This window comes from Anastrepha obliqua, chromosome 4 (assembly GCF_027943255.1).
Source record: "Anastrepha obliqua isolate idAnaObli1 chromosome 4, idAnaObli1_1.0, whole genome shotgun sequence".
NCBI lineage: Eukaryota > Metazoa > Arthropoda > Insecta > Diptera > Tephritidae > Anastrepha > Anastrepha obliqua.
The window spans coordinates 32,790,414-32,802,519 of record NC_072895.1 but is presented as its reverse complement, the minus strand read 5'-3'; the positions used below and the strand labels follow the sequence as shown (position 1 = coordinate 32,802,519).

The 12,106-nt window shown below is 38.6% G+C and overlaps 1 protein-coding gene across 3 annotated transcripts in view; it reads left to right on the top strand.

Annotated features, from left to right (window-relative positions):
- LOC129245639 (uncharacterized) overlaps positions 1-5,355 on the top strand; it is a 98,999-nt gene extending 93,644 nt beyond the window's left edge. For all 3 annotated transcript variants that reach the window (XM_054883937.1, XM_054883935.1, XM_054883936.1), the window contains exons 4-7: positions 817-959; positions 1,104-1,260; positions 1,336-1,450; positions 4,694-5,355. In XM_054883937.1, the coding sequence (XP_054739912.1) occupies positions 817-959; positions 1,104-1,260; positions 1,336-1,450; positions 4,694-4,852 (574 nt within the window). In that variant the 3' untranslated portion in view covers positions 4,853-5,355. The remainder of the gene's footprint in view (positions 1-816; positions 960-1,103; positions 1,261-1,335; positions 1,451-4,693) is intronic.
- Positions 5,356-12,106: the final 6,751 nt, after the last annotated feature.

Genomic DNA, 12,106 nt, shown 5'->3' with positions numbered 1-12,106 from the left:
TTTTAATGATAATATAATCCCAAAAAAGAATACTCTGAAAAAAATGTATAACGATTGGTCTATAACTTTTTGAGCTAGACTGCCAACCAGTTGAAAAAAAGTCGTGTCGAGGAAAACGCGTTTGAAATAAAGCATCGCATCGTAAGCGCTACGGAGTCGCACCAACGGGCGGTCATTTAAGTGAACATAGAATCGGGAATAATGCGAATTTCGCTTTAAAAATTTTACCACATTTTCTTAAGTAGTTATACTAACAATTTATGCAATAAAAAGAACTCGAGTTTGTGATCAGTCTAAACTGGTTTCTCCCATTAATATTTTCCAAAATTGTCAAATGTCAATTCACCTCTTATCATACTCGGCCCTATAAATAAACCAATTTGCAGAAAAAATTTCATACAAAATAATACCAAAAGACTTGGTTTACTTGACATGGAGTCGCTGATTTAGTCAAGTAGAAGTACTTTGAGACTTGGGCACTTCACACTTGCATTTTTTTATGCCAAAACTCAGTGGGTGGTAAAACTGCATTATGAATTTTTCTGCATAAAAGGGTGGAACCTTGGATTTATATGAGTTTTGTAGGGAAATTAACTATAAATAGAAATAAAAATTATAATATAAAAAAATAAGTAAAATTTAATAAATAACAAATAAATTGTCAAAACTGGTCAATAAGTTCCTGTGCTATAGTTTTAATGCATGGGAAACACGCCAGTTTATAGCGAAGTTCTGTTACGAAACATTTTTTCTTAGTCTTTTATACACTTTACATAATATACCTACATATTTGTGTTTTTGTTTTGTTTTTTGCAGCGAATTAAAAAAAGGCGTCCGCTGCATCCAAAGTTATACCCGACGCTGCATGCCACTTCAGCAAAGAAACCAATTCAATAAGCTATACCATGGCACAAATCAATTTATTCGCGACCTGTGCATTAAAGGAGAATTCCAGGATGGTAAGTTGAAAATACGAATATTTGTACGTATTTTTTTATATTTTGTGCCACTGCTCACCTTACTAGCACTGCATTTGAAACTTACCTAGAAACTCAAAAATAGTTTACCTTCTATTGATTATTTTCGTATTCAAATATTTTTAGAGTATTTAAAACATGCACCCTGTTCGGAGATGGCCAAGAAAGAATTTGAGGTGTGCGCCAATCGTTATAAGGAGACAATGGTTTTCTTAAAGCCGAATAAAAACCAGGAAAGCCACGAGAACATTACTTTAAATGAAAATATAAAAACAATCTGTTGGTGCGTAATATTTGTTTCAAATTGTTTAGCTTTTTTTCATTTTACTTTGACTCTTTTACTTTCATATGTTTGCAGTTCAATTAATGAGTTGGTCGATTGTTCTGAAGATGCGGCTCGTAAAATATGCGGACCCGATGCGGCGAAGTTTACTCGCGAACTGGTGGACAAATATGCGAATAGCTTGACGAAGGTGAGTTTGTGTTAAATATTTTTTCTATTTACTATGTTATTGAAATTTTTTCCGATCCCGAAATTTTGTGGGGATTTCATTTTGTAATCTCGAAATCTCGAAACTGTCCCCAAATTAAAATTGATTGTGTTAAAATTTATTAAAACAATGTTACATATAATTATGCATGTCGGCCGGTATGAGGATCGTTTGAAAAGTTAGTGCAATTTCACCGAGATGGCACTATTGGCGCGTGTGGTGGTTATGTGTTGTTAGTAGTAACTCTTGAAAGAACATATACTAAGTTTCAGCAAAATCGGTCCATTTTTTTGTGTTTGACATTCACGTGAATCGAGGAAGTCGAGTGATTTTGCTTTTCCATCATCAGACAACGCACCAGCTCACACCTCAGCAGAAATTAATGGAAATAGGCTTCCAACTCCTTTCACAACTTCCCTGTTCTCTAGACTTGGCTCGCTTGGATCCCTTGGACTACTATTGATTCCTCAATTTGAAGAAATGGCTGGCGAGAAAGAGGTTTTATTTAAATGAGGAGGTGATTGCAGAAACGAATGGCTATTTTTCAGACTTTCGCAAATCTTATTATTCGTAAGGAATCAGAAAACTAGATCAGCATTGGACGAAGTGTATAAGTTTAAAAGGAGATTGTGTCGAAAAATGAAAAATAATTTTTTTGGTATTCAAGTAGTTTTTATTTTTGCACGTACTTTCCAAACGACCTTCGTATGTACTCAGCCAATTAAAGTATTTTAAAACGAAGAGCAGCAATTCATATTATATATTTGTTTACAAACCAGAAGAATAAACTTCGAATTCTACAAACTTAAGTCTTCAGGATTTTACAACACAGTTTTTATGCCACAAAAATATATTTGGTGACTGCATATACACAATTATTTGAAATCACTGTTTGAGTTCGATACTAAATTTATTTGATTCTATAATATAAAATAATAGGAAATATTGTCAAGTTTTTTGAAATTTACTAGGTTTTAGTGAATTGTGTACAAATTTTGGAGATGTGAGTTACATGGTTTTTAGGCAGGGTTAAATACAAAAAAAAAAAAATTAAACTTACTAATTCGTTGCGGTACTATAATTTTCAACACAGGTCTACATATAATTTCTTATACAAAAACTTAATGCATTTATGGATTATCGGTGTTTTAGCATTGAAAATTTGATACTTTTTTGAAATTTGTTAAGTACCAGTAATTTTTTTTTCTACAAAGTTTTGAGCTTTGAGTTACGTGCCAAATGTATAAGCATATGTGGACGACGTTACCTGTTTGTTAACGGGCCCTTCGCTTAGGAACATCTGTAGAAAAGTGCTGAAAACTCCGGATATGATTGGCACTTAGTGCTGTGCGAATGGGCTATCGGCAAACCTCACCAATACAGGTATCGTCCTCTTTACCAAAAGGAAGAAGCTTGATGGACTCGTTCTACCTAAGCTTCAAGGAGTCACAATTCAGCTGTCCAAAGAAATCAAATATCTTAGTTGAATCAAAGACATCCAAAGCACTGACAGCTTTCTGGTAGTGCAGAGGTGTCTTTGGGAAAACGCAGGACCTTTCTTCTAGCAAGGTCCTATGGATCTACACGGCTATGATAATACGCTCAGTGGTCTGGAGGAGGACCTTATCAAGACTACAACGCACTGTGACCATCTGTTGCACCAGAGCTTTTCCGACTACTTCAGCCCCGGCATTAGATGCCCTGGTTGGTCATCCAAGGAGAGGCCTTGAAGGTCATCTGCAGGCGGAAACACAATGACCTGTCCGGCATTGGAAATCAGAGAATGCATGGACTTCGATCCAACGATTCTCTCCATGGCCCTTGACTCCATGCCAACAAGAGTCGTACTTGAAAAGAGATACAGTGTGGTGCTGCCATCGGCTCAATCGTGGTCAAACTATGAAAATGAGCCCGACAAACACTGTTTTCGCATTTCCACGGATGGCTCCAGGACCGAGCATGGCTCCGGCTCTGGGGTCTACGTGGAATCCAGCGGGACAAAACTGCACTTTGCTCTTGGAATGCATGCGTCTGTGTTTCAAGCGGAGGTGTATGCTGTTCAAGAAGCGATGAACTTTGTTGTAGAAAAGAGATGGAGAGGCAAATCTGTATGTGTCTGCAGCGTCAGTAATGCTGCGCTCATGCCCTTAGACAACCCTTCAACCACTTCAAGGGTTGTTGAGTACTGTAAATCCAGGTTAATCTATGCCGGTAGATATAATATCCTGATGCTAACATGGGCCCCGGGACACGTGGGTATCGCAGGTAACGAGATCTCTGACTCTTTAGATATAATGGGCTCTGGAGGCCAACATTTTTGGCTCGGAGAGCGTTCTACCTCTCCCTTGTGCAGCCATCAAAGCCTCGGTTAGCAAACGGGTAACTTTAACCCACAAGCGAGCTTGGCAGGCTGAGAGAGGCTGCAGATGGACTAAACTGATGTTACCTGTTATGTCCGACCGAATGTCGCAAATTCTCCTGTCATTAAGCAGAAGGGACTGCAGGCAGCTGGTTGGACTGATGGCGGGCCACTTTCTATAGACAAAGCACATGGAAAAGGTAGGCATCTCAGACAGTGCACCGTGCACAGCTTGTGAAGAGGAGTATGAGAAGGCGTATCACTTCCTGTGCGTTCAGGTTAGAGGCCTTTGGCACTGATGTGTTATTGAGCGGCCACCTTGGTTCCTTGGCACCACAACATCTACTCAGATTTTTTCGTAGGTCGGGGAGATTTAAAGAAAACTAAAAAGGGAATCCGCGTGCGGTACAATGGACTTAATTTTGTCTCAGTGCTGTACTTGGTTGGTAGTTGTCCTTACAAAAAAAAGAAAAAAAAAGTTATGTGGTCTGTGTATATATGATAATATTATAATGTATTTTTTATAAATTATATATATTATAATATTTAAATTATATATATTATTAAATTAATATATATATATTATATAAAAATTAAAAAAAGTATAAATATATTACAAAAAAAAAAGAACAGTTAAAACTTAGTAATTAGTCACGCTGCTTTTATTTTGAACACAGATGTACATATAATTTCTAATAAAACATGCCTTTATGACGTCCATCCATTCAATGCCTTTATGACATCCCGTAGGCCCGAAATTGACATCCTTAGTAATTGTAAAATATAAGTTCTGGTCTATTTATTTATGTTATTTCTGTTTTTTTGTTTTTGCAATTATTAATAAAATACTTTTGTACATTTTTTAGCTCTACTGCGAGGACTTCACTCGACACCCAGAAATGTGTCATGACGGGCTCAGCGATGACGGTGTGACTCCGCTACAGTCGCACGTTGGTCGTGTGGTTGTGTTTGTGATTTCAAGCATTGCCGTGGCACTGGGATCGTCACATTTTCGGCTAAGATAGATGAAAAGTATGGAAACATAAAATGGCAAAAATTACTTTGCTGCGCTTAATTTTCCATAGACGTTATTTACAATATTATTATTCTAATTATTACTTTTGGATGTTATTTAAGCTATGAGTTTTTGGTGTGTGCGCGCAGTAATCTAAATTTAGGAAATATGAAAAGCAAATGTGGAGTGAAATGTAATACAGCGCCTGGCTGTATAGAGCAAAAAGGAAAAAACAATGAAAATAATGCAAGTTTTTGTGTTGCCATATGAATTACAACGCGCAAAAACATTTTAGTTTGCATGATTAAGAGCGGTGAAATATGGAGGTTAATAGTGGTGTAGTTATGTTAAAAAAGCATAAGCAGTTAGTTGGTAATTTTTCGCAAATAAATTAGATTTGAAAAGTCGGGAAAATGTTGCAAATATGAAAAACTATGGCTGCAAAAAAGGCCAATACGAAATTATCGACACACACACACACACGTATATCTAGAATACAAAAAGACCAAAATATATACAGGGTTGGCCATATTAAACTGACCCATGTGATTATTAAAAAATATGGAAAAAGAAACATTTTTTTGTGTTTCATTGTGAAAAACATTTAATTTAGTTCAAGGAGATTCGTTTACATCACTTTTTGAATATGATATCGCGCAAGTGGTCGCCCTTAGCTCGTATAGCGTAATGTGCCCGTTTTTCGGCGTTTTCCATAGTTTTGGCCAGCGTCTCGGCCGATATGGCGGCTATTTCCCGTCGGATATTGGCCTTAAGTGCGCCTAGTGTCTTTGGCTTGTTGACGTAAACCTTAGATTTCAAATAGCCCCAAAGAAAAAAGTCCGGTGGCGTCAAATCCGGTGATCGTGGCGGCCAGTCAAAATCGCCGCTTCTTGATATCAAACGGCCAGGGAACAAAGTCTTCAATAAGTTGACGGTGGCTCGTGCTGTGTGTGGTGGTGCGCCATCTTGCTGAAACCAGAAGTGCTCCATACCATTTTCACGAACAATCGGCATCACAAAATCGGTTATCATGGCCCGATAACGCTCTTGATTGACGGTCAATGCTTGGTGTTGACCATTTTCAAAGAAGAACGGCCCAATGACCATATCAGCGCAAATGCCACACCAGACTGTAACTTTTTGGTCGTGGAGAGGTACCTCTTCAATAATTTGAGGGTTTTCAGTGGCGTAGAAACGGCAATTTTGCTTATTTACGGTTCCGTTCAAGGAGAAATGGGCCTCATCACTCATAATGATTTGATGCCAAAAATCCTCATCAGTTTGGGCCATTCGGACGACAAAATTGGCATATTCCAAGCGACGAGGCTTGTCGGCCGGCAACAGTTGTTGATTTAGTTGTATTTTGTACGGGAATATCCCCAAATCCAAACGAATGATACGTCGTAGAGTGGTCCGAGGGATGTCCAACTGAGCAGAACGACGATTACCTGACGTTCGCGGCGATGACTCGATACTGGCTCGTACGGCCGCGATATTTTCGTTAGATCGTCTTGGCCGCTTTTTATTTGGACGTCGGGTATTAGCCACAGTGCCGGAAGACAAAAATCTTTTGTGCATTTGCTTGATTGCGTTCTTTGACGGCGCACTTTTCACTTTATTTTTTTTCTCCACGCACGTTGCGTTTTTACAATCGAGAAGGAATTTTGAATGTACAGCTGAACAATTTCAGCGCGTTCTATTGGGGTGTACTGTTTCATGGTATAAATCTCCTTCGACTGACGCTTCCAACGCGGTATGTCATTAGCTGATCTGAAATTACAGTAAAAAGTTATAGGGTTACTCAATGGGTCAGTTTAATATGGCCAACCCTGTACACACACCCACACATACATAAGTATTTAGAATATTAGATTTAGTAGAAATACTAAAATATATTGAATTTACTCGTATATGCACTTGTTTATTAAATTGATATAATTAACTTCTGGCAAGTAAGATAATGAATTAGCATTAAAAACAAAAACAAAAAAACACTAAATACACAGGGGCAATATTTACTCGTATATGAATAATTTTCCACTTTTCACCAGCACAAATAAAATGTGTGGTTCTTCATATCACTACTGATTATCACTTTAATATTTAATATGAATTAGATAAAAATTTTAGTTATAAGTTCATAGAGTTTTGTGCACATTGCACTGAACGAACGACCCTTGTGATGCATTAGAATTAAATTTAGTCGTATTAGACTTTTTTTGGCACTTGTACTTACTCCTAATAAAGTCATGTTACTAACCAAAGTAAATAAATATATTACAAGTGTATGTATGTAGCAGATACACACGTACACCGGCGTGTATCTGCAAACCATATAACATATTTTGTCTTTAATTTGGACTCGGTTAAGAACTATTGAATTTTATGTCAGAAATTTTGAAGAAAAAAAAAACAAAACTTACACCCATGGGAAAAATAATAGAAACGCGTCATTTCGATATTTACATATTTGAATAAATTTGCGTAAAATTTTCAAGCAAATCAGACGAAAACGGGGGGAGTTATACAACTTTGATTGAGAGGATTTAGCCAAAGCAAATAGGTGCTAGGGAGGCTTTAGGATATGTTTGACCGATTTTTGTTTTCAACCCGATTGTTCTGTTTTTTACATATTGGAAAAGGCTAACGCTTCGCGAAGTCTAAATTTAAATACCTTTTACTTCTTTAACCCTCTGCGACTGACGTGACTTAATTTTCACAATTTCACTGACATGGTAGTATATCAGACACCAGTTCGACGACTTGCCTTTACCAAGTTCCGGCTTTTAAAGTTGGTGAAACTATTTTTATTTTTTGCTTAAAGACTTATATAGGGTTTTTTAATAGGTGCGCTTCAACTTTTTTCCGATAGGGAGGGCGAAAGAAAAAAGATAGATTCAGTGCTTAAGTTAGAAATTATTTCATGTTGAACATTACTTAAAAATTCGTCCAAAAGTTATGCATTAAAAAAAAAACAATATTCCATTCATTCATTCATTCATTAAAAACAGTTTTTCCATTCTATATTAAGCTTAAATTTATCAGTCTAGTAAAAAGAGATCATATGAATCGTGTAATAAAAAGTTACAAATTTTGTTGGCAGGTCTCACAAAGTGGCTTAGAGCATTGGAGGCAAATTGGCTTTAAGCAATTGCAGCAACAATATCTAGTTATTCTTTTTATTTTTGGCGGACAAATAGTGCAAAGTTTTCTTCCACTCGATGTGTTCGATCGAATGGTTGGGGGGGGAGGGGGAAGATCTTTACCGAGAACCCTGTTTATCGTCATTCTTAGTTCTCTTGGCAATCTTTCTTTATACACCCGAAATTTCATGTGATCTAACGCCAATTCTCTTGCCAGATTGAGTAAACAAGTTTTTCTTCTCATTTCATCATCACTGCCTGAACACACATTTGATTTAAAACAAAGCTATTTATACCAATCATATCTATTTGGTCTTTGCCATAGGCCAACGACGAGTTTTACGGCTGCTTGAATATATCGAACATTTTTTGTCAACTTCGTCGACTCCTCCTTTGGTATGGTTGTAATCTGCTGTCATAACTGGTTTTTTTGTGTTAGCATCCATTTCTTGATTGTAAGTACGTTGTTGTTCAGCGATGGACCTGACTTGACTTGAAACAATAAGTTCTTCAACTGCTTCATCATTTGAAACTTCAGCGTTTTCTAAAAGTTCAGTTTCTGGCTGAAAATTGGGGTCAGTGCCTTCGGCATCAAAATTGCTGAAGTCATGCTCGGTTTCTTCCTCCAACCACTGTTTTATCTGCTCGTCGCGGCTTTTAAAAGTTCCAGATGATGTTCTCTTGGAAGAGTGTATTTAACTGCTCCATCAAATCAAAACTGAAAAAAATATAAGGTAATGAATCAATTTCACTGATACATTGTTCAGGAGACACTACGAAAATATAACAAAAATACTGAGGTGATTGTTTCTCAGACACTTACGTCAATACTGATTTGGTTGACTTGAAGACACTTTTTCACTCACACCGACGCATGTAGGTACTCACTTCAACTGCCTTTTATACACTAACGTACTCATGAGAACGTAATAAGAAGCTACTAAAAATTCAAGAGTATCTGTTTATAAAAGAACGGAGCAAGTAGTTGTAGTATTTGGTGTCTGTTATATACCACGTCAGTTGCAGAGCGTTAATATACATTTTAATTTTTTAATATAATATATATTTTTTTTGTTTTATTATTTTTTATAAATATGTACATCCTTAATTCTATTGGGTATGGGAATCAGTTTCCGCCCTCGTAAAAGAGTACGCTCTAGTACCGTATGTACATTAGGCCGGGTCGATTTGTGGGGAGGCAAAAAAATCGCCCATTGCTCTGTGAAAATCATATTCTAGGGATCAAAATAAGAAACTTTGCCGAAGGAACCATATCTCTAAAACGAATTCTGACGGCGGCATATTCGCGATCGGTCGGTATACGGTCCAAAGAATATGGCGGTTGCTGAAAAACCTCCCATTCGAGCTCTTGGAGTACGGCTTTGACGACTTATGCAACACGGGAACTGGCGTTGTCGTGAAAGAGCATCGTTTGACTACGTCGATCAGGTCTTTTCAGTCGAACAGCCTCATTCACGCGATATAGCAAAGTAGAGCCCCTCGTTGGCCGTGACATTCTTTTCGAGCATTTCCCAGTACACCATGCCCTCCCAGTCGCACCAAACACATATCAGGATTTTCTTTGATTGAAGATCCGACTTGATTCCCGGCTTTGGCGTATCTTTTGGAGCCACCCACTCTTTTCCTTGCTTCATATTGATATATTGGCGCCATATCTCATCTCCCGTGACGATTCGGTACAAAAAGCGCTGTTTATGACCGCGTGTTTCTCGATGACGGGCGAGATGCTGAAAAGCAATTTGAAGTCGACATTCCTTGTTTGTTTCGGAGAGCTTGTGAGGCTCCAAGGCTCCCAATTTTTTTGTATATCACATTGAATGAAGGTAATTGAGAATCGTTTTATAATCGCAGTTAAATTTTTCCGCCAATTCTCGACCTGGTTCACTGGTTCGGCGACCGTTCTCCTTCAAAAGTAATTTGAGATGTTCTTCGAATTTAGAAGACCTTCCGCTGCGGGACGTGTCAGCGATATCCAAGTTTCTATTTTTGAACTTTGCAAATCATTTCCGTGCTATAGACTCGATAAACGTCGCCAATGTCCCGGGCTGTTTCAGTAGCTTCTTGACCTGGATGAACAAAGAAGGGAAGGCGTCGAAAATATTTATTAACATAGTTCACATAGTTAACAAGTTAATTTCGTTCGGGTTAATGTAAACTAGCATTAGGTTAGGTTTATATGGTTGCCCAAGGAATGAGCACACCTGGACGAGGAAAAACGGTTTCGTCCTTCCTGGTACCATTATGAAAGAGGTGAGGTGAAAGAGGAAGAGCGATGGGAGAGGGCGGGGAGAGGTGGTACTGGGATGGTTAGGAGGGTAGGTTTAAAGTGTGTGGATTACGAACGATGACTGTGCTGCGTTTGCGTTAACCGGTTTGTGCTGCTGATGAAATTCATCAGATTTTTAATGTCAGCGCCAGCTATATCAGCAGGCGTAGCAAAGAAGTAAGAGCCAAGATGCTGGATCTTAGACCCGCCAGAGCAGAGCAGCTAAGGAGAAGGTGCTGAGATGATTCCACCTCATCCTCCATACATCCAGCGCAAAAAAGACTCGAGGTGATTCCAAGTCTCACATCATGCATTCCTCGCGCATAGTGACCTATGAGAAAACCCACGAGATTTGAGAGCTGATATTTTGTCAACCTCAGAAGCTCGTCCGAGCGCCCCCAGTCCACACGTAGCCAGAAGGATTTCGCGACCTAACAAGTTTGTGCACTTGCCCAACGCTCGCTGAGTTGGCGCGATGCCCATCTTTCCAGGAGCAGACCGCATGTTGTCAATTCTCTCCTTTCGCAGAGAGGTCACCTCACACGTCTCTTGTTGGCCAGCTCATCCACCTCACAGTTTCCCGCAATGTCGCTATGACTTCCTGGTGAGGCTTACGTCAAAGAATTCGGACACAGTCGAAAGGGAGGTCAATCATTCGCTGACCAGTTTCGAATGCACCGTCACTGACCCGAGGGCCCTTATTGCCACATCAAAATTTTACACTTTTTAACCAGAATTGTAAAAAAAAGTTCGAGTTTACGGTTTTATGGCTTAATAAATTTTGATGAATTAAAGTGGAAGTTTGCAAGTGAAAGTGGCTCAAAAATCGCGTTGATTTTAAAATTTTTTTTTTTTTGCTGGCGGCTGGTTTTCTTCCATATAAAAAAATGTTAAGCATTCAGCCCATATATTCCCCTCAGTTTAAGTGTGTAATTTATAAATGCTATGTACGATTTGTGCTATGTTAAACTATTTTTAATTGTTAAGTTTTGCTAATTGTAGAAATTATAAATACGCGCTGGAATTTTATATTACGGATATTCTATTGATTTTGTACTAGTTGTCATTTATTCGATGTTGAGATCCGTGCCATTTGCTTTAAAGATATTTCGTAAATATGTAGCCGCCACACTTCATTTAAAAAAAATCGATTCAACACACAAAAGTTTAATAAAAATTTTACACAACAAGTAGCCAGACAAAACCAATGTCGTTGTCCGATATTGAAATACAGTCAATTATGAATGTGTTACAGTTATCGGTAACCAAAATCACATTTGTTGTTTCATTTTTCCTCTTACAAATTGTAGCGGCACTTTAATTTAGCGGCCAGTTACTGAGTATAAACATATGTACATTTGTACACACATACGAGTTCATGCAAGTCAGTTCTAGCGGACCAAAAACCATGTGGTCACCCTCTTCATTCTCTTCGTTCTCTTCATCTCACGCGCCGCTACTTCACCATACCGCTTTCACGCTCTGATGCAGCACTTTCGCATAGGAGCGGAAAACCGCATACCGGATGCGACACAAATCGCCAAATGAAACGAAACCACGTAAGTGCATACTCGACTCACCACATTGATCCGCACTCTGCTACACTGTAAGCTCCTCTAGTTTGTCACCTTGTCACCGTATCTCCCCATAGCCCAACCACCCACCAGCCACATTTACCAGCGTCACCTCACAAGCTAGCACCTCGTGGAAGCGAATGTTTCACCGCACAAACACACACACACGCAAACACAAACTCAAGCGCACACCTATCACCTGCGTTTGCTATCGGAGCGATTTGGCATTACCACAAACAGTGAATTCCCTTTGCATATGC